Source organism: Danio rerio, chromosome 8 (assembly GCF_049306965.1).
Source record: "Danio rerio strain Tuebingen ecotype United States chromosome 8, GRCz12tu, whole genome shotgun sequence".
In the NCBI taxonomy this organism is placed as follows: Eukaryota; Metazoa; Chordata; class Actinopteri; order Cypriniformes; family Danionidae; genus Danio; species Danio rerio.
In genome coordinates, this window is record NC_133183.1 from 20490159 (window position 1) to 20515424 (window position 25266).

Below are 25266 nucleotides of genomic sequence, written 5' to 3' on the forward strand. Positions count from 1 at the left end.
TGTAGATTGCAAGGAAAACTACATTACCCGGCATTCTTGTTGTGCGCCTGCGCAGAACTCCCTTTGCCGCTAATGAGTCGTTGAGGATGCAATGCTCCATAGCAACATCAGTACCAACGGAGGAGCGCCGTAGCGGACGACCTGGGATAAATATCCAGAGAATCTCTGAAACAGGTGCTGCATGCGGACAGCATGGACGACCAGAAGGTAAGAGGAAATCATCGTTGAAGAGAAACGATGTCGGACATCTTTAAGATGAAAAAGGCGGAGGATGCTGCGCTAAAAGAGACACTAAATATGAAATGCCGTTAGCTTGTAGCTTCACTTCCAAACGTCCTCCGGCCATTGTGTTGGTAAAAATGTGTCCTTATAAAGAAGAAAGTGTAGAAGTAACAAAGTGCAGAAGTAACAACGTCGCATCTTTAAGATTTGTGACGTATGAGTGAAAATTGCTCCAAGTTGGTCACCAAGAGCTAGTTTAAATCGCCAGAAACGCCCCGGTTCTTGCAGTTCTGTTACGTGAAACGAGTCATGTTAAATATTAAATACTGGACTCATTCCTAAGGCAAGGAAATAACGTTGCTGTTTATTCACATATGAAAACTCACAAGTAAGAGCTAATTTTGGTACAGGGTAACCCTGAACCGGCCTGTATTGTTAGGAGTGTCAGGCTTCAGGGAGGCGCCCCGGATATAAAGCCGCTTCTGTGCGGCTCTGCATCAGTCACTTAATCCAGTGCAAGTGGCCTGGTAGACATGACAATGAAACATGTCATTTCTGGTCAGCCCTGAATGAGTTAAAAATAAATATCAGCTGAATCTGTTTTGCAAGTCTGTACTTGTGCCCTGAGGCAGCACTCAAAATAGACAAGGAAATAATGACGTCAGTGTCATCTGAATGGCATCAAACTGATAAAGGTGCACTTCATCATCGCCAACTAAAGTTTAGTTTGTTTTTATTGAGAAAAAACAGCATCTTTTGAGTTATATTACAATTATTCCAATTATATAACAATCTTCTAAATAAAACAGCGACTAACTGTTCAACAAAAGCAAAACAATATTCTGTTCAAATCACATACTTAATACTGTGAGATCAAAGACATGTGAATCTAAGGACTTTTTGAGCATCACAATAGGTGTAGGTGACCCAGTGGCACAGTAGGTAATGCTGTCGCCTCGCAGCAAGAAGGTCGCTGGTTCGAGCCTCGTCTGGGTCAGTTGGCATTTCTGTGTGGAGTTTGCATGTTCTCCCTGTGTTTGCGTGGGTTTCCTCTGGGGGCTCTGGTTTCCCCCACAGTCCAAAGGCATGCGGTACAGGTGAATTGGATGGGCTAAATTGTCCGTAGTGTGTGGGTGTAAATGAGTGTGTATGGATGTTTCCCAGAGATGGGTTGCAGCTGAAAGGGCATGGGCTGCTTGGAACATATGCTGTATAAGTTACCGGTTCATTCCGCTGTGGCAACCCTAGATTAATAAAGGGACTAAGCTGAAAAGAAAATGAATGAATGAAAGAAAATAGGTGTAATACAGTTTTGATAATTAGATTTTTCCTGAGAAAATGGTAATTAGTATTGTAAATTAGCACCATGAATTAGATGCACTGTTAATCAGTCTAACAATAATTTAAATGAAAAAAATATTGCTTGGTGTAATTACGCTCACTGGCCACTTTATTAGGTACACCTGTCTGAAAAAGAGAAAACATCCAGTGAGCGGCAGTTCTGTGGACGCAAATGCCTTGTTGATGCCAGAGGTCAGAGGACAAGGGCCAAACTGGTTCCAGCTGATAGAAAGGCAACAGTAACTCAAATAACCACTTGTTACAACCTAGGTCTGCAGAAGTGCATCTCTGAACAACACACAGCACATCCAACCTTGAGGCTGATGGGCTACAGCAGCAGAAGACCACACCAGGTGCCATTAAGAGTCAGGTTGTAAGCTAAGAACAGGAAACTGAGGCTAAAGTTCGCAAAGGCTCACCAAAATTGGACAATAAAAGATTGGAAAAACGTTGCCTGATCTGATGAGTCTCGATTTCTGCTTCGACATTCAAAAGAATTTAGTGTCAACAAGATGAAAGCATGGATCAATCCTGCCTTGTATCAACGGTTCAGGCTGATGGTTTAGATTTTATCTTGTAAAAATAAGTACAGATCAGAATAAGAATGTTATTTCTGCTGTTTTATTCATTCATTCATTCATTTTCTTTTCGCCGTAGTCCCTTTATTAATCTGGGGTCACTAGAGTGAAATGAACAGCCAACTTCTCCAGCATACGTTTTACGCAGCGAATGCCAATCCAGCTGCAACCCATCACTGGGAAACTCACAATCATTCACACACATACACTATGGCCAATTTTAGCTTACCCCATTCACCTGTACCACATGTCTTTAGCATGTCCGGAGCACCCGGAGGAAACCCACGCAAACACGGACCCAGCCGAGGCTCGAACCAGCAACCTTCTTGTGAGGCGAACATGCTACCCACTGCACCACCGCGTCACCTTCTGCTGTTTAGCACATTAATATATCTGTAATGCTGAATAATGATTTTTTTTTAGTATATAACTTATTTTGGACTCCATAAAGGTCTCCTCTTTGATCCATATATAGTAGCACAGTAATAAAACCTTTAACATGTTATGCATTAACTCTATTAAATATTTATATGACTTCTATATTTATGATGGTCATAAAACTTTAAAAATATAAATGGTCATTCAGTGTTTCCTCTAGGATTTTTTCCAGCTGTGGTGGCAGGTCTTTTACACAAATCTACGAACTACCTATGACGTATTTCAATGACAAAAGGAGAAATGTGGTGAGCGCAGTAAACGTCGGGGTCGCATTTATGTAACGTTAATACGAGCATGCCAATCTCTGCTTGCGCGCCGATTTCCTCTGCTCGTGCACTAAACTTCATGCACGCACTCAAACACGCTGCACAAGGGCAGATCTTCTTGTGCGCTCTCAAATAAACACTGCTGAAGTGCGATTTAGTGTGTTTATGTAGTGAGTATGTCTCCAACATATATTATATTTGCTAGAAATATTTATGTTTATATTTATTAAGTGAAAAGGCAATAAACTACTCAAGCAAGATAACGTTAAAGTATTTGTATGCAGAACCACAGACCTTTATCTATAAATTAAGTATAGTAATGGAAACTGTGTTCATCTTAACTGAAAGCTACGTCATGTTTGCTGGCCTCACTCATCGCGCACCTGTCAGTAAGTCAGTCAGTCTGTCAGCACTAAAGGGTTAACAAATAGCGCACAGCCCTACTACGGTAACAGAAAAGTTTGTGCTGTTATAATTCACTTACCACTTACCCGCTATTAAAAACAACAACAATGAATGAATGTTTTGAATTAATAAGAAGCTGTAATGTAGCCGTGGTGGGATGAAATTTAGTGTGGCGCCCCGCCATGGAAGAATGAATGTACCGAAAACCAAGGTCATGTGTGAACTTTGTTTTTTTTTTTCTTTGGTCACTTCTGCTACACTAAACGGTTACAAAAAACAATGGTACAATTCTTCATTTATTAAGCACTTCACTAATTTAGAATATGCTTCCCAGAACAGGACATGTTTTACCCTTTTTATGATCAGATATATTCTAACCTATTGTTTTTTTTCTGGTTATGATGTGGCATTTCATGATTATTAAGATTGTGTTTTATGTTTCAGGAGTCACTGAGGAAGATTATCACTACACTGGCTCTGAAAAATGAGGAAATTCAAAATTTCATTTGCTCTCTAAAGCAGAGTCTGGAGAACCTAGAGGTAAACACTACAGGAGGCCAGTTCTCTTTACTCACACTTAGTTATCAAACTGTTTGATAAGTGAGAAGATGTCTTTGTCAGCTCTTAATATGTTTCAAGCACAGTGTTAATTTCGCAAAACATCAATAAGTTTGAAGACATGCTGCTTGAACTCTTGGTCACGGTGTGTGCAGGCGAATTCAAACCGAGTGCAGGAAGACCTGGAGTCAGAGTTTAGTTCGCTGCATTCGGTCCTGGATGACCTGAAAGAGGGAATGGTTACACGGATCAAGCAAGAAAGAGCCAGTCGCACATATGAGCTACAGGTGAGAGCATTGTGAAGATTCCTGTCGTACTCTGACAGCCATTTATTATAATTCAAGTGAAACCACATTCACATGCTGAACCCCATTCAGATCAGTTTGTGACATCAGTGAATCGTTTACTGGAGACTCACTTTGAATGGATCACTTGAATCAGTGAGTCGTTTACTAGAGACCCACTCTGAATGAATCATTTGCATCAGAATTGTTTGTTGACGCCTGAACAGACACCAGTCCTATTAAAATACTAATTGTTCAGTGTAGTATGTAAACCGATTTAACAGGTTAACTGATAAAATACAGCTTGTTTACGAATTAAACAGCACTTTCTCGTCTCTGAACAGGTCACAATTTCTCCTCTTCAACATACATTTTACTCTTCATCAGTCAAGAAATGTAATAGAGTTAAAAAATAATAAAAGTTTCTTAAAATAAAAATTAAGTGCAAATATTTAAAATATACACTTATGTGCAGTAGTAAAGTAAAATGCTTTACTGTACACCACTGCAAATAAACTTCAATTGTCTTTTTTTTTTGTATATTTTTGATTGGTCTACTGCATGCAGCTTTAGAGAGCAAATAAAATGAGTTTTAAAAATGACTTGTTGAAATGACAATAGTTGACTCTGAGTTGACTCTTCGTTTGAGATTCAATAACTTTATACAAGGTGCACTTTCAGATTTAAAACTTTGCGTAATGTTTTCATACACTTTGAGCTGTGTTACACACTGCATGAAATGTCATTTTCAAAACTTCACTTTATATGCTAGATTGAATCATCAGATATATCAGTAAAAGGCAGAATGAGATGGCTTAAGAGTTTGCGCGTGACTTGAATGTGTCATGTTTAGAGAGAAGGATAATAAGAAATCCTCGAGGATTACAGCGCCTGTGTGTATAATCCAGATTGCATAACAAAGCATTTTACTGCACACATTTCAAACTATTAAACCTACCTTGACCTCTGTCATATACTGTATGTTCTTTCGTGCAAGGGTATCATTTCAAAGCACTCCAGTTTGATTTCAAAGCAATTCAGTTTGAAGTGTAAACTTGAAATCACAAAGTTCAAGTTAAATATCTTTTTAAATTATTTATAGTGTTTTACTCATCCATTTGTGCTAATTCTAATCTCTATGATATATGATTTACAGTTGGAAGCTAGTTGTTTTTCATGATTAGTTTATTTTGTGACTTACTTATATGCAAGGCCAGACGGAATCTGCAGAAGTTTTTTGCTATTTCTGCAGAGAATTTTGGTAAAAATCTGCGGTTTTCTGCGGAATTATTTTGGGAGTATTATAACTAAAACCTTAATAGGTAAAATAAAAAGTAATAACTTTTAACTTTTATTTAATGTTTAAATTGGAAATCTAATTAGATGCAGTTTATTTGGTAAACAAAGCAAGTGTCTCCAGACATAATATATCTACTAAAAGTCAGAAAATATTACTTTACAAACTGCATTGTGCATAAATCAAATGAACATTTTCATAGTAGTCAATAATATTACTGTAATTAATTAAAAAACTGAAATTACACAAATTTACTCAAGTAAATAAACAGAATAAATGATGGGCTAAAAATCTGCGGAACTCCAATTACGTGTGGGCCTACTTATATGAGAGTTATTCTTTAATAAACTGAAGTTAGTTTTATACTGTATTATATTGTCCTCCACAATTTTTATATACTATGTAAGTTATAAATTGTTATAAGAAATAATTTTGTCATATCTGATTTTTTTAAAAATGGTATTGTTGATCATTCACAACCAAAATTTGGGTCAATCAATTTTTTTAAGGTTTTGATATAATTATTATGGCTGGATTTATTTGAAAAAACAAAACAAAAAAACAAATCTGTAATATTGTGAAATCTATTCTATTCTCAAACAGCTTTTTGAGTTTATTTAAAACAAAAAGTGATGGAAAAGCTGTCACATGATCCTTCAGAAATAATAAAAAATATGTTGATTTGCTGCTCATAAATCTCTGCTTAGCAATCATTAGTTTATTTTAAAAATCCTATTGCCTACAAACTTTTTTTTTTTACTAATGTGCATTTATATTCTTGTCAAATTCTTTACATAAAGTTATGCTTTTAGAACACATGGCAATTACTAGAACAAGCAAACAAACAGAGAGCAAAAGTATTCAAATCAAATGCAAAAAAAGTCACTATAGTTGAAAGGTGAACCCTAAACAGTATGCAAAATACAAGAACACTACTACAACATTTATTGTACTACTAGTAAACTGATAAAAAGTTGATATAGTCATAATACCTAAATTAGTGGGAAAAATCATAATAAAACATGTAACTGACTAGTAATATTGTGATTATTGTAATGATTCATTCAGAGCCAGTTGGGCGCCTGCACCAAAGCCCTGGAGAGCTCAGAAGAACTGCTGGAATTTGCCAATCAGACGCTCTGCTCATCAGAGAATGACAGCTTCACTCAGGTACTACCCACCAGTTACCTTTTTATATTTTAAAAATTGCTGTTAGTATATTTGACCAAACATTTACTATGTTAAACCATTGATGATGATTATTTGCCGGTGTGCTTTTAACTTTAGGCACTGCTGTTGCAGCTCTAACAAAGTGGCCCATTGTGTCCGACACTTGTTTTTCCCGCTAACACTCGTGCTGGTGTGACTGATGTATTGTGTTTTGTTGTGATTCAATAAGACTCAGTTCTGTCGCTCCCTATCTCTCTCTCTTCTTCTTTTCCCTTTCTGCTGCAGGCGGCCAAAGACATAAAGGATAGGTACTGTACAGCTTTGATTGAGCTCAGTGTAGAAACACTCCTCCCCTGAACATCCATTCATTTTTTATCTTTTACTCATTTAATATACATTACTTTTCAAAAGTTTGGGATCAGTAAGATGTTTTAATCTTTTGATTTAATTAAAAATACAGTTAGAAAATGTACAATTTGGAAACATTTTTACCATTTAAAATAACTGTGTTGAATGCAATATAAAATATATTCCTGTGATTTAAAGATTAAATTTCAGCATCATTACTCCAGTCTTCAGTACCACTTGATCCTTCAGAAATCATTCTAATATGATGGTCTGCTGCTCAAGAAACATTTATTATTATCAATATCAGTGTAAAAAGCTGTTAGGCTGCTTTATATTTTTGTGGAAACAGCAATATTACAGATAAATGCATTTGTTTTTACATTCTTTTCATCAAAGAATCAAAAGACGCCAAATTTATCACCGCTTTAACAAAACTATCAAGCAGGAAAAAAATGTTTTTAACATTTAACCTAATCATAATACCCTAGCAAATCAACATACACTACCTAATGAAAGTCAGTTGTAATATTATATAAATAATAACTTGATTTTTAGTTGATCATTTGGAAAAAGTGGCAGAATTTTGGAAAAAGTGGCAGATTTTTCTGATGAATCATCTGTTGAACTGCGTCCCAATCATCACAAATACTGTAGAAGACCTATTGGAACCCAATTAGACCAAAGATTCTCAAAGAAATCAGTCAAGTTTAATAAAGGAAAAATCTTTTTCCACTGCGCTATGACTTTATATTATATATACTGTACATTATTTCTGTTAAGTGACAAGACTTTTGTTTAAGCAAAGTCAGACCTTACTGTCCAAAATAAATAATTAAAAATCAAGGCATAATCATATTATAATTGAGTAAAATAAGCATGATCTAGAGGCCTTTGCCTTTCATATAAGCCATTTCTGATACCAAGTGATCAACTAGAAGTCAAGTTATTATTTGTTGTTCCTAAAACTTGGATAGGTGACAAGTCTTTTGTCAGGTAGTGTATCATAATGATTTTCTAAAGGATCTTGTGACACTGAAGGCTGGATTAAATGAGTCTCTGAATCACAGAAATAAATCACATTAGAAAACACATGAAAATCGAAAAATATTTGAAATAGTAATTTTTTGAGAAAAAAAATGTTTAAAAAATGTTATATTTAGCTTCTTTTGGATCAAATAAATATTGCCTTGGTGAGGAGGAGACACTTCTTTAAAATAATAATAATGATAATCATTAATTTTAAATTCTAATTATTAAACTAAATTCTAATCCCAAACTTTTAGTTATTATTATTTTAGCAAAGTACTAGTGATTTTCATTAGTAAATTAGTTGTTTCACTCTCTGTTTATTTCGTCTGACCCCCCAGGGTGTGTGTGTGTAAGTGTGTGTACAAATGCATGGAGTGATTTATTGTGACATTTTCGTGTCATTCCCACATTCCCATTCATTCCATCACATGGGCTTAATTGTGTTTGTAGACTGACGCTGAGTGTTTACTGTGGGTCTGTGTGTCTGCAGTGTGACTATGGCTCCAGCGTTTCGTCTGTCCCTGAAAGCAAAGGCCAGTGACAGTATGAATCACATGATGGTGGACTTCACTCACGAAAGAAACCTGCTTCAGTCCATCACGTTTCTTCCAGGTCGGTGTCGTATCAATGAGGAAATGCCATAAACAATTCAAGTAAAGCCTAGTAGACACACACCTAGATTTCCCACCTAGTTTGCATGTACATGGTTTTACTGGCGTCATAGCAATCTATTGAGTGTCAGATGGTGTAACAGTTTTGACTAGTACTTTCCAAATTGCACATACTGTAAATGCTGACCAATTTTCCTGGAAATTGGTTGAACAGGTTTTTTTTGTGCATGAAAACACACTGTGGGCCCTGTCATACGCCCGGCGCAATAAGGTACAAGACTTGTTTTGTGCGATTTGTTGCTATTTTCAGACCAATGCAACTGTAATTTTCACCTTTGCGCCACATTGTTTAAATAGCAAATCCATTTGTGCTACTTCGCGTGAGCACGTTAGTTATGCGCATATGCAGGTTTAAACACATTGCTTAATACACACAGGATGTACAGCAACACACAAATATCTTTACCTATTTGTGTGTGTGTGTGTGTGTGTGTGTGTGTGGGGGGGGGGGGGGGTTGTTTGGGGTTATTCAAGACAATTAGCATTTGTATAATGTTATTATTATTAGCAGTATTATTTATTATATGCATATTTAAATTTGTTTTATTAAAACCAAGTTAAGATATGTCTACCTGCTGGTTTTTGGAGACTTTTTTTTGAAGATTCAGTTTTTCCACTTACAAAGTCCGCCATCTAAATAGCAAATGTGCTATGGCGCGACGCAACTGACTCTTAAAGGGAATGAGAGATGACACTCTGATTGGTTTAATGCTTGTTATGCTTAAAACACACTCATAACTCATTAAAAGAATAAGCACAACCCTGTTAGACCATGCGCCAGGGTGCAGAGCGTATTTTTTTCATCCTTAAAATAGCGAAAGTGGATTCGGACATGCCCTTCATGCTTTCGCACCGTGCTTTAACCTTGCGCCTAGATCGTTAAAATAGAACTCTGTGTGTTTTCAATAAACTATAACGGAAGTAATTCCTAATCCTAGTAACAAAATAATAGTCTAATGTTATTTCAAGTCATTATTTTGAAGGATATGTTTACAATTATAAATGAAATCTTTATTATGAAAAAACTTTTGTAGTGTTAACATACCTTTATAGCTCAAAATGTTAATATTTGTTTTATATATAAAAGCCATTTATTCTAATAAATATATATATATATATATATATATATATATATATATATATATATATATATATATATATTTTTTTTGTCCGAATTCAAAATAACTAATTCACATAGTCTTTTAATTTGTTCTTGTAGCTATACTGTGTAATAATTTGCATAACCAATGTGTCATGTATTGACAAATGTCATTGAATAGTTATTGTTTACATTTTAAACCGTAATACTTTCAGAATTGCCCATGTTTTAGACCAGAGATGCCCAAACTAGGGCCCGTCATCCCATCTGAGAAGAGAGAGAGAATAATGGGGATGGTTTAGAGATTGTCAATTTAAATTTAAAATGTAACTCTGTATATATTTTATTGTTAAAAGCTCACTGAAATTAAATGTTGCAATGAAATGGTGTAAATTACCCAGATTTTGATTAAATACTGTCACCTGACAAAGACTTTGGTGAGCAAGTCAATGGCAGATTCGGCTCACCTGTGTATTCAGCATTATTTTAAAAGTGATACTGCATTAGATAATACAATTTAACACAATATTTTCTTTTTTTAATATTATGAAATAAATTAGGAAATTACCCATGGCAATTTTAATGTAAAATAGTTTGCCATATTTACCCTTGGCCCACGGCTCTCAATGATATTTGGTTTTTGGCCACTCATACGGAAAAAGTAAAAAAAAAAAGTTCTGGTTAGTATGTGTGAAGCTCTATGATATCAGATCTCTGTGTTGTTCACCTTCAGTGCCAGCCACTCCCGAAATTCATGTTGCCGATTGCCAGGTGTTTGATAACACAGTGACAGTGGTGTGGACCTTACCGGAACCCGACTCCAAAATCGACCACTACATCCTGGAGCATCGGAAAACCAATCATGAGGGTCCACCGCGGGCTCGTGAGGACTATCCCTGGATGGTGGTGGAGGGAATTAAAGAAACTGAGTACACACTCACAGGTACAGTAAATGCTGACGCATGTTCTGGATCCGATAGTTTAAATGAAGATGTAATAATCATGATGTCATTTGTTTTTCCAGGCGTTCGTTTTGACACGCGCTACATGACCTTTAGAGTGAAGGCATGTAATAAAGCAGTGGCGGGTGAATTCTCAGAGCCGGTTACTCTAGAAACACATGGTTGGTAGCTTAATGTTTGCGCACACACACACACACACACACACACACACACACACACACAGAGGGTAATGAGGCATGAGGTTTCTTCTCACATAGAAAAAAAGAGTCTTACACGAGTTGCAAAGCACTAGCCCTACTAAACTAAAGCTGATTCAAAGGGCACAGATGTAGCACGTCTGCCCTTTTGTGAAATACTATTTATGGTTGTCAATTTAATGTATTTTTAGTGTAATTAACGCTAAAAGAACAATAATGTGCCAGTAACTCTGTGCTCTAAAGCTGTTTTAAACATATGTAAGTTAATGTTAACAAAGCAAATTTAACAAAAATTCTTATTATTAATAATAATAATTGTTTTTGTTGTTATTATTATTATTATTATTATAGGGTCTGCAAAATACTGTGAAAATAGATAAAATATTTATCTAATAAAATCTTATTTTAATAAAAAAAAAAAAAAAAACTATGTCAAGGTATAAATGTTTGGACTTAAAAACACTGACTATTCCAGCCATTAGTATTTATGCTCAACTCTCTGTCTGAGGCACTAGGTTCACATTTGGATTCAGTCTAGCTAATTGAATAACAGCACCTACTGGGGAGTTGGAAATATACATACTAAGGCCTGATCTGATTTGGATAAATAACCTATGCAACACACAAATAGTTAGTTTATAAAATAAATGTAATTTACCATACCTCTCTGAAACACAGATACTGCATATACTGTTATTGTGATATTTTTCTGCCATATTATTTAGCTATATACAGTTTGGTCTAAAAAAAATTTCCACTACAAAACTACGGAACAAAATACATAAAAAATCTAAATAAAAATGTAAAAGAAATATAAAGACAAATGGTTCAAAAGGTGAAAATCAATATGTTTGCAGTCTAAATTTAATTATCAGTCCCTGGTTTATTTTTTTCCATAATTTCTATTTAACAACACATTTCTAAACATAATAGTCTTAATAACTAGTTTCTAATAACAGATTTATCTTTGCCATGATGACATTAAATCATATTTTGCTAGATATTTTTCAAGATTCAGCTTAAAGTGACATTTAAAAGCTTAACTAGGTTAATTAGGCAAGTTATGGAAATTAGGCAAGTCATTGTATAACAGTGCTTTGTTCTGTAGACAATCGAAAAAAAATATTGCTATAATAAAAATAGTGTTAAAAAAAATTCAAACCTGCTTTCATCTAGGCAAAATAAAACAAATAAGACTTTCTCCAGAAGAAAAAATATTATAGGAAAAACTGTGAAAAAATTCCTTGCTCTGTTAAACATCATTTGACAAATATTTAATTCACAGGAGGGCTAATATTTCTGACTTCAACTGTATATAAATACACACAAACCTGAATATTTTCTGGTAAATGACATTTTTTATTGCAATCACAATTTCTATAGGAAAAAGTCAGATTTTCCTCCCAGATTGTGATACATAAGAGTATAACTTTGGAAGTGTTGAAAATGTTGAATTACTCTGAAAACTAAACATACGTTAACCTCTTACCCTGATCTTCCAGCATTCGTCTTTAAGCTGGACGCAAGTTCGTCCCATCAGAACCTGAAGGTAGAGGACCTCAGTGTAGAATGGGACAGCAGTGGTGGGAAGGTTGCTGTTCAGGACATCCGTAAGGAGAAGAACAGGACCAACTCTCCTATGCATTCTCCTGCCAGGTCAGATTCACACACACACACACCTACAGATCTTATGACAGCACTGCTACTGAACAGCTGCTGCCGTTTGAGACACATCTGTTTGATCTTTGCTTCTCATCGCTGTGACAGTAGACAGAAAACAGACGGTCAGTGTGTCTAGTTTACACAAGGGGCTCAGGGCTCTGTATCGAATCACATGTCCCGACTCTATTTCATTCTGATTCACATGCACTGTTAGTTTGATTAAATTTGATCTTTTATTCCGTTTTTTATTCGATTCAGTCTTTATAACAATTATACTTCTAAAAATGATTAATGATCCCTTTATTTGATGTTCATAGATATCAGTGTTGATACTAACTAGTTACTGTAATTACTTTTAGAGAGAGATAAGATTACTATTAGACTATTTTATAATTATATTCTATAATTAGACTAGATTATTTAGAACAAAAAAAGCTGAAAAAGTCAAGTAAGGAATTACTTTTCATATTTAGGTCATTTAAATAGTTACTTATAATAAACTTGCCTTAGATACTGTAAATAATTTCAACGCTTGTATATAAATCAGTTCAGAAAGCCCATCTAAAAAGAATAATTGTATTTTTTATTATTCAAATATGTTTTTATATAATTAAACTAAATTATTTAACATTTGATATTAAATTGATTATTAATTCAGCATTTGTCAAGATGGATGAAGATGCTTAAACGATGAATTGTGAGAAAGGAGTTCATAAAGATATAAGCTATAAATTGAGAGAAGCAGAGTAATTGTGTATGTGCTTGTGTATGTATACAGTACATTTCCTATTCAGATAGTTTGCACAATAATCAGATTTTTTAGATCTAAAAAAGGTTAGATTGGTTTCAAAAATAGTATGATTAAGAAACAATGAAATTGGTAAGAAATTTGTCAGTAGAGTATGTGAAATATGGTTAATTAATTAGATTTTTTGTCTTTGTTTTAATACATACACTGTAAAAAAAAAATAAATCCGTAATTTTACAGTTTATTCCTGGCAGCTGAGGTGCCGAATTTTTTTTTTAAAATAACGGCCGTTAAATTAAAGAAATTTACTGTAAAATAACGGACATTCAATTACAGAAATTTCCTTAAATTAAAATTTCAGATAAATTTCTGTTATTTTACGGTAAATGTCTGTAATTTAACGGCCGTTATTTTACGTTTTTTTTCTGGCACCCCAGCTGCCGGGAATAAACCATAAAATTACGGATTTTTTTTACAGTGATGTTTAACATTTTTAAGTGTGAAAAAAGCTGGTCTGATCCTGGTTTGACTCAAATTAAGAGTTTAATTTCTGTTGTCTGTCAGATCACATCGGACGCCAGATCTTGTCTGAAAATGTCAGTTTTTTCTGGTATCTGGACAACAAGTCAGCAGTTTCCAATACCCAAACCCATTTACCAGTATTCAACTGAATTAACAGAGCCAAATCAATATAGGAGTTGACTGAGAAAACCAGAGATGATCAGAAGCAGGAGACCACGAATCAAATCAAATCACTTTTATTGTCACATCATCAGCAGCACGTGTGCTATGATGAGTGAAAAGCTTAAGTGCTGACTCCAGACAGTACAAAATACAAATAGTGCAAATACAACGACAGAGCAAAATACAGACAGTGCAAACTACAGAAAGTGCAAAATACAACGTCAATGTAAACAATGTAAGCAATAGCAATAGAAAGTTACTGCTTCACAACGTTGTCCAGAGACCATACAGATCTTGAAACGGAGACATTCTCTTATCTCGTACTCATGAAAACAAGTGTCGCTTAAATCCACAGTCATAAGATCATAACAATATGGAAAAATGAACTAAAAATGAAGCAATAATTATAGGAAAATCATAGTAATAAAATTAAAAACATAAAAAATGAAAAATAATAATCTTGTATATAATAAACTAATGATCAATAAAATGATCAGAATCAGAAGCAGTTTTATTGCCAAGTGTGCTTCACACACACACACACACACACACACACACACACACACACACACACACGCGGAATTGGTTTTGGTTACAGAAGCTTTGTGTACATAAAGTGACAAGTGACAACACAAAATAAATATGAAAAAAAAGATGATAAACATTAAACAGAGATGCAGCTAGTAAAAAATCTGGATGCTGAATTGTACTGTATGTACAGATTTGTTATAAATATACAGCTTATACGGTGCTGTGTACAAATGCGAATGGAGAAAGTATTGCATTGTGTATTGTTATAAGGTGCTGTGTACAAGTGCGTATGAGAAAGTATTGCATTGTGTATTGTTATAAGGTGCTGTGTACAAGTGCGTATGAGAAAGTATTGCATGGTTATTGCACAGTAGGGAAATATTTGACTGTTTATGAGGTAGATGGCCTGAGGAAAGAAACTTTTCCTGTGTCTGATATGATGATAATTATATAAATGACTAATGATCATATGATTAAATAAAATAACTAAATGAAAAATAAATGAATATAAACAAATGAAAAAAAAAACACAAATGAATGGTTGCTTTCTTGAAACATCACACAAAGTTGCTACAAGGATTCTCAGGCCCTTAGTTAAATTCTTGCGTTTGAAAGTTTTATAAAGATTAAAAGTAGTATTCAGTCAAGCAATTAAATGATCTATTAAAGTTACTTTTCAGACAAAGTAATTAGAAAAGTAATTGAAATTAAATTTTAATGATGTAATTAGTAGTTAATTAGTCTTTTAAAGTAATTTATTCAACACTAATGGGTATAATAAGACACAAAGTGAGGTGGCAAAAAAAACAAACTCTGACTTTATTATATTTGGCTCTGTGTCCCGTTCTTAGAAAGGTCCTGGAATACAGTATATGAAAATAAATAGTTTGACTTTTCGGAGAATCTGAAATAGAATATGTGCATTTCACAAATAAACTGTCCTGCATCTCCTAATAGTTTTTCTCTCTCAGGACAGCCATGATGTCTCCTAAAAGAGCGCCGTCTGCTAGAGTGGGCCGAGATCGCTTCACAGCAGAGTCCTACACCGTCCTGGGTCAGTCGACACAAATGTATATAACAATCAAAACTATAAGTTTATTCAAAAAACGCCACAATTTGTCTGTCTGTGCAGGAGACACCATGATCGACGCGGGCCAGCATTATTGGGAGGTGCGCTTTGATAAGGAGAGCAAGGCGTTTGCAGCAGGAGTGGCCTTGAGGTCTCTGGGTCGTTTTGATCAGCTCGGGAAGAGCAACGCGTCCTGGTGCATCCATCTGAACAACTGGCTTCAGCAGAGCCTCACAGCCAAGCACAATAATAAAGCCAGAACACTGGACTGCTCCATTCCTGACCGCATCGGCATCTACTGCAACTATGAAGAGGGTCAGTTCAGCTGCTGCCTGTGTAATTAGATGTTCACTGTTTCAGAACTGGCTAGGTGATGGTGTCAGATAGTCTGAGGTTGACCAATATCTTGACTTTATTTGGATTAAAAAAATATATATCTGTATGTTCTAAGCAGGAGTTTATTCCGCTATGAAAATAAATAAATATAAAAATACTACTTATTTTACAGGACTGATTGTCAATAAATTCATTTTGAGTAATTTTTTATACATTAATTCATTTTAATTGATTTTTAATTTAGCACATAAACAGTTTGAGTGCAAAAATATTAAGAAGAGTTTAGATGCAAAGTGCCGTCTGAAACTTTCATCTCTAATGAGCAGTTTTCTCAGGTTGTTGTCATTTCAGAAATGTTACTATTTATGTAAATAATAGGTTATTTTCATTACATTTAAAGTAAAATGACTGAACATAAACATGTAAGGTTGAGGAAAAACAGAAATCTTAGAGGAACATTTCTTAGAACTCTTCAAATATAGTTTAAAAACATTATTAACTGGAGCATGTGTAATTTACTGTCTTTAAACAGTATATGGACCGATAAAATTATCACAGTTTATTTATTTATTCATCATTTGTTTATATAGATTACAGATCGATTTATGCTCTTTAAAGTTGTTAAAAGATTTTTTTTTCCTTGATTCTTTTCAGGCACATTGTCTTTCTACAACTCCAGAAATAAAACTCTCCTTCATACCTTCAGAACCAAGTTCCAGCAGCCTGTTATACCAGCCTTTATGGTAAGATGTGATTCAGTCAATTTTGCACTTTATACCTAAAGCACACATGTGTGGAGTTTGCATGTTCTCCCCGTATTCGTGTGGGTTTCCTCCGGGTGCTCCGGTTTCCCCCACAATCCAAAGACATGCGGTACAGGTGAACTGGGTAAGCTAAAATGTCCTTAGTGTATGTGTGTGAATGAGCTAGAAAGGCATCCGGTGCATAAAACATATGCTGGATAAGTTGGCGGTTTATTCTGCTGTGACAACCCCTGATTAATAAAGGGACTAAACCAAAAAGAAGATGAATGAATGAAGATTACTTAGCTTGTTATGTATAATAAGAAGTGACTCTGAGAGTCTTTTACAGGTTTCATTCTTGCCTGCAAAACATCTAGATTGAGTGCAATAGACTGGAAAAGAATGCAGAAGTCTAAATATAACTTGACATACCATCATAAAGATGTCACAACATGTTTGACTGCATGTACAAGATGTAAGTGCAGTGCTCTCAACACAGTGATTTTGAAGATACAACTTCTCCCAGTCTGTAACTGTGCTGTATTAAACAGAATTCAACTAAAACAGATTCATCAGAGAATGAGGGAAGTTACATTTTGTGATTTACTATCAAGAGATTTAGGTATAAGATAGAGAACAACAGAATCTACCATGCTTGGCTAGTCGACCATCATGACTTGTTCCTATTGCATGTCCTGGAAATCTTTCTACAGAAACGTATGAAGGCTTTATTATACTAATGACAAAATGATTTTTTGTTTACAAGCGGTAGTGAAATATGTTACAGCAAGTACTTTGAAACTTCCAAAAACAGCCCTGATTTCAGTAGAAACTGTCACACCAGTCCATTGTTTTTGTTGATTTAAAAGGGTTAATTCACCCAAAAATGTAAATTCTGTTATATTTTGAAAAGAAATTCATAAGCTTTCCTATCATGCTGAGAGAGCAATGTTCTTGTGATGTTCAAAGCCCAGAAACCCAAACATTGTCAAAACATTCCATGTGGTTTAAATATATTCATATGAAGCTCCAAGAACACTTTTGTGTGCCAAAAAAGGAAACAAACGGTAAGAACAGCTTGTTTTAAATGTGTTCTCGACAGTAACAGGTCATGATTGTCTGTTTACTAATAGCAGTGTGATGTATTGCCATTATGCCTCTTTCACACCACATGAGCAAGAAAATTGTGTAAGCAGCGCATGTTTTTTTTTTCAGTGCAAATGTTAACAGATTACTGCTTTCATATCGCACGTCCAAGTTGCGCCTCAGTGAGTAGCGTAAAAGCATCAGCAGGGTTCAACGCTAAGGATTTTTTTTTTACTGGCCTGATTAGGCATGGGCTAGTAAAAGTTTCTGACGGTATAATAACCTTGAATAAAAATGTCACTGTTTCATGGTATTGTGGTAACTGCTCTAAAAATGATCTTTTTAAATGTCTGGGTAGAAAACAACTACTTTTTTCACTTTTGAGCACAAAATATTTTATTTTGAAAAATATTTAGAATATTTGGGAATGATAACTTGTCAGGCTAAATATTTGCTTCAAAAACACAGATTTTTTTTTATGAAATAGCATCTTTGGATATCTTTTGTACTGGAGATACTGTTGTCCTAAAAAAACAAAAACAAAGAAAAAACATAAATTAAAAAATCTTACTCATCCTGTACCTTAGAAACGGTACACTCTCAGATAAAGTAGTATAATGTTGTGCCAAAGAAGGTACAAACACTTGTGACTGGGGCAGCACCTTTTTATGGAACAGAATTGTACTTTAAGACAGAAACTAATTTGTACCATAGCAGTTTGTACCTTTAAGGTCATGATTTGTACCATGGGAAACCAAATGTACCTTTGGTTTTTAAAACTTGCAGATACAATATTGTACCTTCATCAAAGGTACAAATCTGATCCATGAAGGTACCACTATACAGCGAAGGACACTTTGTACATTAGGAGTACAAATGTGTTCCTTCAAGAACTATTTAAAGGCATTTTGCTTTATCCAAAATACGTCAATTTATTTTCATTAAATATAAAACATCAAATACATTTATAAATAGTGTTTTTTTTTATTTTGTTTTTGTGTAAATGCAGCTTTTCCATTCACAATAAAGAATGAAAACAACTTCAACATGAATCAAAAGTAATATTTATTTTTATAGATATTGTAATGAAGAACTTTTCACTAAGTTGAAACTTTTGTACCTTTTTTATGAGAACAATTGTGTACCTTCAATTGTACCATAAAAGGTACAGAACAGTATCATAAGTGGTCTTTTCTGTACCATATAAGGTACAACTTTTATAAAGGTACAAAACTCCTCCTTAGGGACCTTACTTGTACCACCATCTACCTTTTTTTCTGAGAGTGTATAGCAGAGCATGTTTGCGGTTTTAGAACATAGACTTTTCCAAACCGCGGAATATCTTGAAAATGGTTATTGTCCCATGCCGGATTGGATCAGTGGTTCAGATTTTTACTTGCCCTGCCAAAATTTTCACTGACCTCAGCAAAAAAAAAAAAAAGTTAATAGCTATTTCTTTGCCACATATTTTAAATCATGTGTCAAAAATAATGTCTGTAAATCTAGAAATTAAATATATATATATATATATATATTTTCAAAATAATTAGCAGTAAAATATAGTAATATGGAAAATGTATGCAAACTATGCAAAACATCACTTCATTTTTTTTCATGTTGTACCCATCTAATTGTCGTTTTCAAGACGTTACAAACAGATGTTTTCTTTTTTTCTTTTAGCCTCATAATTTGATGTTGCCGCCTCTTCGCTGTACTGGATTTTACCAGGTTACAAAAAAAAATAACATGCTCACAACATCCAATCAGATAAGAGGAACCGAAAAGCAATATGTTATTTACGACTTCACTGAGAAGGTAGCGCTCAAAGACTTAAAAACAAACTGTTTCTCAATTCTAAGACTACTTTCATGCAATTGACAAATAGTCGCTGGCAAATAAAAATTTAGTGACAAGGCAGCACTGGCCTGATCGGACCAATAATGATTCTGCCCTGAGCACCCGGCCCATCGGGCTGTCCTTATTGTTAAGCCCTGATCAGTGCCACCATCAGGTCTATTTTTGCAGTGCTGCTTACGCTCAATTAAAGAGACAATGCATTGATCATGACCAAAAACACATTGAATGACAGTAAAAGGTTGAAATTATACCCAATAAATGCATTGATAATATCCACTGATTTTTAAGATTACGATAAAAAATGACAATGTAGTACAAATACAGTATACTCAATAAATACTACGAAAACTAAATTTAAAACAGTTTATTTTGTCGGTTTTGCTTAAGTTGCACACTAATTTGATTATGTATAAATACATAATTGATTATAGATACAATATCATTACATCTATATTTGTTTAAATATTATTGTAACTATATATATCGTGCTGACAATCAAAAAAAATAAAATAAAAATCACATGGTATTAAAGGTGATTGTCTTCCGAGTGCCCCTAAAAAGACAATAATGAATGACTCTTCTCATGAGCTTGAGAAGCATACAGCATACAGTATGATCTACATGATATAAAAATTTGTAGGTTAAGGAAACCGCTTAGGAGGAAGTTGCTCTGGCTCTTGGTGCAGATGAAAAGTAAAAAGTCTCTTTATATAGGCTCAATTCAATTCAGTTCATCTTTATTTGTAGAGCGCTTTTACATTGTAGATTGTGTCAAAGCAGCTTAGCATAGAAGTTCTAGTAAATATATATATATATATATATATATATATATATATATATATATATATATATAGATAGATAGATAGATAGATAGATAGATAGATAGATAGATAGATAGATAGATAGATAGATAGATAGATAGATAGATAGATAGATAGAATAGACAGAGATAGATTCATCTGTGTAATAGCTGCAGAACACACAAGTATTACCCCTAGTAAATGCGCACCCAAATCCAAATTTACCCAAATTGGCAGACATTGTCATTTTTACAGGATTTTTGGCACACAGAAGTGTTCTTGGAGCTTCGTATGATTACAGTTGAATCACTGATGTCACATTGAATGTTGAACGTCTTGTGATCGTTGCGATTTAAAGTACAAGACTGGTTGAAGATAAAAAATGTGGATGCTGAAGGTTGACTTTTACATTACAAGATGTGCTATATGGAATTACTAAAGATTGCTCTGCTTTGCACGATTTGATAAATATGATAATTGTGTTAGCCAAATATTTTATTCATAAATGTAGATAATTCAAAACACCTCCATTACTCATTGTATTTATAAAAGAATTTAAAATATTTTCAGATGCCCTGGCTAAAATGAAAACAAAAATTGCCTTAAAAAGGTTCAATTTATTTGCAGTATATAACTTGCCATAGATGATATCTATTTTGTACTTATTTTTTATTTATTTATTTTTTTTTGTGTGTTTTCCTTTCACTCTTGGATTTATTTTAGCTTGAATGTTTTTTGTATATTACATTTGTATCTTTGTATATTATTGTGTTGAGCACACAAGTGTGACATACAAGTTGTAAAGTTGAATCCCATTTTGTTGTATTTGAATTTTGTATTTTCAATTAAAAAAAAAAAAAAAAAAAGATTGTTGCGATATATAGAGGGTGAGAGCACTCTTGGATTTCATCTAAAATGTCTTCAGTTATGTTCTGAAGATGAACAAATGTATCAGGGGATTGGAAGGTCATGAGGGTTAATAATTAATAACAGAATGTTCATTTTTATTGGTGAACTAACTCACAGGCTCTCTTTCGCCCCCTGTAGGTGTGGAATGGGAGTTTCTCGGTGCAGACGGGCCTTCAGGTGCCCAGTATCGTGTTGAGCGGCCAGAAAAGAAACAGTAACACAAGCAGTTCTAATGCCAGCCTTACCTAACTCACATTCTCCAGAACTGCTGCACATGTGTGGAGAACACCTGGCTAACTTGGACACAACAAGCCTGGAGGCTCATCATTCATCAGTATAAGGGAGAAGCTGCCTCGCTATAGCCTTCCTCATTCCTTTTAGCTCACTGATCTGGATCCTGTGCCTTTCAGTGTCCTGAATGAAGACGTGACACGGGGTTTACTCCATTTCAACATGCAACCAGCTTAAATAGCCTGAGGGCCAAAAGTATTGTACACGTTTTAGCATTTGTTCATTCACGAGCCACATTTTCAACACTTATTTTAACGCAACAGCAGCAGCATGTTGGGGTTTCAAGTCTCCGATGAAAGCGTATTATATTTACACACTGAATGTCTTTAATGATATGCCTCCAGTATCTGCGACGTTTTTAAACTAGTATCAAGGTAGCACAATTATTCGCAAGCTAAATCATAGAGATCAAATGCCTTTTATAGAATGTATTCATTCAGCAGTTCCAGCATCTGAGGAGGAAGGCGATGTAACTAATCATTTGGTCAAGCACGGTCAATGATGTGTGTGTGTGTGTGTGTTTTTGTGCGTGTGTGTTCATTCAGAAAAGTACATTTTCAGTGTTCTTTATGCAAATATTTACCACAGCTGACTTTTTGTACGCCTGCTGCAATGATGTATTACATACGCAACCCTGGACCACAAAACCAGACTTGTGTTGGAAATAGCCAAATATTCAATGAATGCGTCAACGTTTTCCTTTGATGCCCAAAAAGATTGGAGTATTAAGTAATGGACTTGTTTTCCATTAAGAGATTTTGTCTATTTCCTACTGTAAGTATATCAAAACAGTTTTTTATTAATCTGGATTTCTAAGTGCTTAATTTAGACCAGAGATCCTCAAAGTGAGGCCTGCAGGCCAAAGTTGGCCCATTGTAACCTTTGATTTGGCCCACCATCCCATCTGAAAAGAGCGAGAATGATGGAGTTGGGGAGAATGCCTTTAACAGAGATTGTCATTTCTAATTTGACGTAGCCAAATTTTTTATTTGTTTGTTTTATTTCTGAGCTTCTAAAAAGCAAACTGAAATTCAATGTTGTAAACGAATCTGGGTTTTTAAAATGTAAATACCGTCACTCGATGGAAAGAGGACTATGAAGACATCAGGGAGCAAATCAAGGCAAAAACTCCATTCTGTTACAGATGAGTTATAATGTTCATTACAAAATGTAATGTAAAATATCCTCTATTAGTTAATATAAAGATATTTTAAAATATTATCATTAAATAGTAAATTAGGAAATTACCAATGGCAACTATATTTACCCTGGGCCCACTAGCCTCAATTAAGCTTGGTTTTTAGCCCTTCACAGAGCATCCCTCAGATTCCAGATCGTCTAATATTGTGCTATCCTAACAAATCCCACATCAATGGAAAGCTGATTTGAGATGATGTACAAACCTTAATTCATACAAATGAATCAATACACGTATGACTGGTTTTGTGGTCCAGAGTCACCTATAACAGATGACATTTACAGTATTTTATTTTTTTTTTTGCCAGATTGCTGTCCTCTTAAAGGGAAAATTTGACCAAAAAGATAAATTGTGTAATCATTTACTCATTCTTACCTTGTTCCAAACCTCTGTGACCTCCTCTTTTCTCTCTTTAGAATGCAGATGTTTTAATAACGTACCTGTTACTGGAGCCAAGATTAATTTTTTAAAAAATCCAAAAACTAAAACGCGCAACAATCGCTAAAGAACCAACTGAAAATATAATTTGCAAAAATATGAATCATTTTTAATATTAATAACACTCATTCTGTGTTGAAAAAATGTTTTCAAGAAGCAACCAAGGACGCACTTTTATAGCCAAATGTAACCCCAACGGTCCCACACTAGCCAACCCGCTCCGAGTTGATCGAACCGGCAGCTCTTTGCATGGGAGTCGGTTGCTCCATCAAGGACCTCTAGTGTCTGCAGCTACAGCACCGTTAGAGGTCAGGAGTGAGGTTTACCTGCACAGCACTTCACTTGCTGGCCTCTGCTACACAAACACATCAGTGAAGTGCAAGATTAGACATCTTTTCAATTAGGGCTGCACGATATTGGAGAAACAACATTGCAATTAATTAGTTTTTATGCAATTTATATTGAGATATGAATACAATTTTACAAGATGACTCCGTTTGGAAAGAATTCATAATTTTAGGACTATAAGGACAATCGTTTACTGGGGTGCATCTGCATAAAATGTACAAAATTATACAAATATATATATATAAAACTAAAGCAAAAGATGAACACAATAGAAAATAGAACAAAGATAGAAATGAAATGAAGCGCTTTGGTTTATCGGTGGAGTCTAATAGTATTGAGGTACATAAATTCATAAATCAAATGTAAAATAATGTTCTATAGTCTTCATTGTATAAATCAATGCATTTAGCAGACGCTTTTGTCCAAAGCAAATTACAATTGAGGAGTCATTCAGCAATTCCACAAGAAGAGTCAGTACATGTAGGTAGAGCTAATTAATAATTAAACACAATTAATCTTTGTTAAAGTGGAAAACTTTATCATTTCTTGTGCCCAAATGGTTTAAATTCACCTAAAATAGCTTGTCATCCTGTGATGTGACTACTGCAGATTCACACATTGTAATATCGAGGCTGAAACGTTATATTGTGCAGCCGTAATCTCAATATAAACAGAACACACTCTAACCTTTCTTCATTTGCCAAACAAAAATAAACGAGTCAATAAGTACATGCAGGATCTTTAAGATGAAGTTTGTCTTGTCTTAAGTTGCATTTGTGTGGGTTGAGTGTCTGTTCAGATATTATTCTATTATTAATATTAAGAGGCTCGCACAAGTGTTCATTTAAGCCGTTTAAAGATTAAACTTTGCTCCGGTCAACAATGGACGTGTTCTGTTAACTAATAAAAAGGAAACTAAATCTAGATTAAATTTAAAAAAAATAGTGTTCCCAAAATAAAACCTAAACTAAAACTAACAAACACCATTAATGAAACAATCTAAAACTAAATAAGGCTGGAGCTTCTTAGCCAACTAAAAGACATAACTAAATCGGAATGTTGGGCTGGGCGATATGGCAAAAATGCAGTCTCAATGAAATCTTTTCCATATTATTGAACGATAACAATATATACTTTTCGATACAAGTTTTTAATGCTTCCAGAGTTTTAAGAGAACCCCAACAATGACTGAAGCCACAAAAATTAAAGGGTTCATAAAATGCCATAACATATTTTCGGCCGATGAATTTTCAGTGGCCAAAAGTTCGGTACATCTCTAATATCAACACACCTTCAGATTCCCATTGTCGCACATTTCTGCTGTGTGATTTGCTCTTAGATCAATAAAAGTCCAGAGCTTATCACTGTTATTGACATTCATTTAATCGCGATTCGATATAATATCGTTTATGGACCCAGCCCTCTCTGAATTTTGGTGAATACAGTTTATGAAATATTTATGCTGCTCCACATTCAAATACAGCAAAAAGGCAATCTCAGAACAGAGAAAAGGTTGGTCATACCGTTTTGGAACAACATAATTCCTATTAATTTTGCTATTATGAGTAAACAAGGACATCTTTTTTTGTTTTGGAAAATCTAATACAGCCCGCAGTGCTTCTAGTCAAACACCAAAACTGTTACACTTCCTGTTACGTCAATAAAACAAATGCCAAACATACTTATTGTCTTGCAAATCTA

At 34.5% G+C, this 25266-nt stretch overlaps 1 protein-coding gene across 3 annotated transcripts; it reads left to right on the top strand.

Annotated features, from left to right (window-relative positions):
• Positions 1-100: 100 nt before the first annotated feature.
• Positions 101-25246, top strand: fsd1 (fibronectin type III and SPRY domain containing 1). Of its 3 annotated transcripts, none has more exons than XR_012383781.1 (13): positions 101-207; positions 3695-3790; positions 3964-4095; positions 6458-6559; positions 8427-8548; positions 10440-10649; positions 10731-10829; positions 12368-12521; positions 15462-15544; positions 15623-15874; positions 16550-16686; positions 18312-18520; positions 21105-21228. XR_012383781.1 is itself a non-coding variant. In NM_001045117.3 (13 exon segments), coding segments are annotated over 13 exon segments (1488 nt in total). In that variant the 5' UTR covers positions 132-192; the 3' UTR covers positions 21540-22098.
• The last annotated feature ends 20 nt before the right edge of the window (positions 25247-25266 follow it).

Bases quoted from the DNA above. Each gene is read 5' to 3' on its own strand.
- fsd1 (XM_073909702.1), top strand. The intron at 6,560-8,426 runs GTACTACCCACC...GTGTGTCTGCAG, and splicing joins AGAATGACAGCTTCACTCAG to TGTGACTATGGCTCCAGCGT. The intron at 16,639-21,428 runs GTAAGATGTGAT...CGCCCCCTGTAG, and splicing joins CTGTTATACCAGCCTTTATG to GTGTGGAATGGGAGTTTCTC.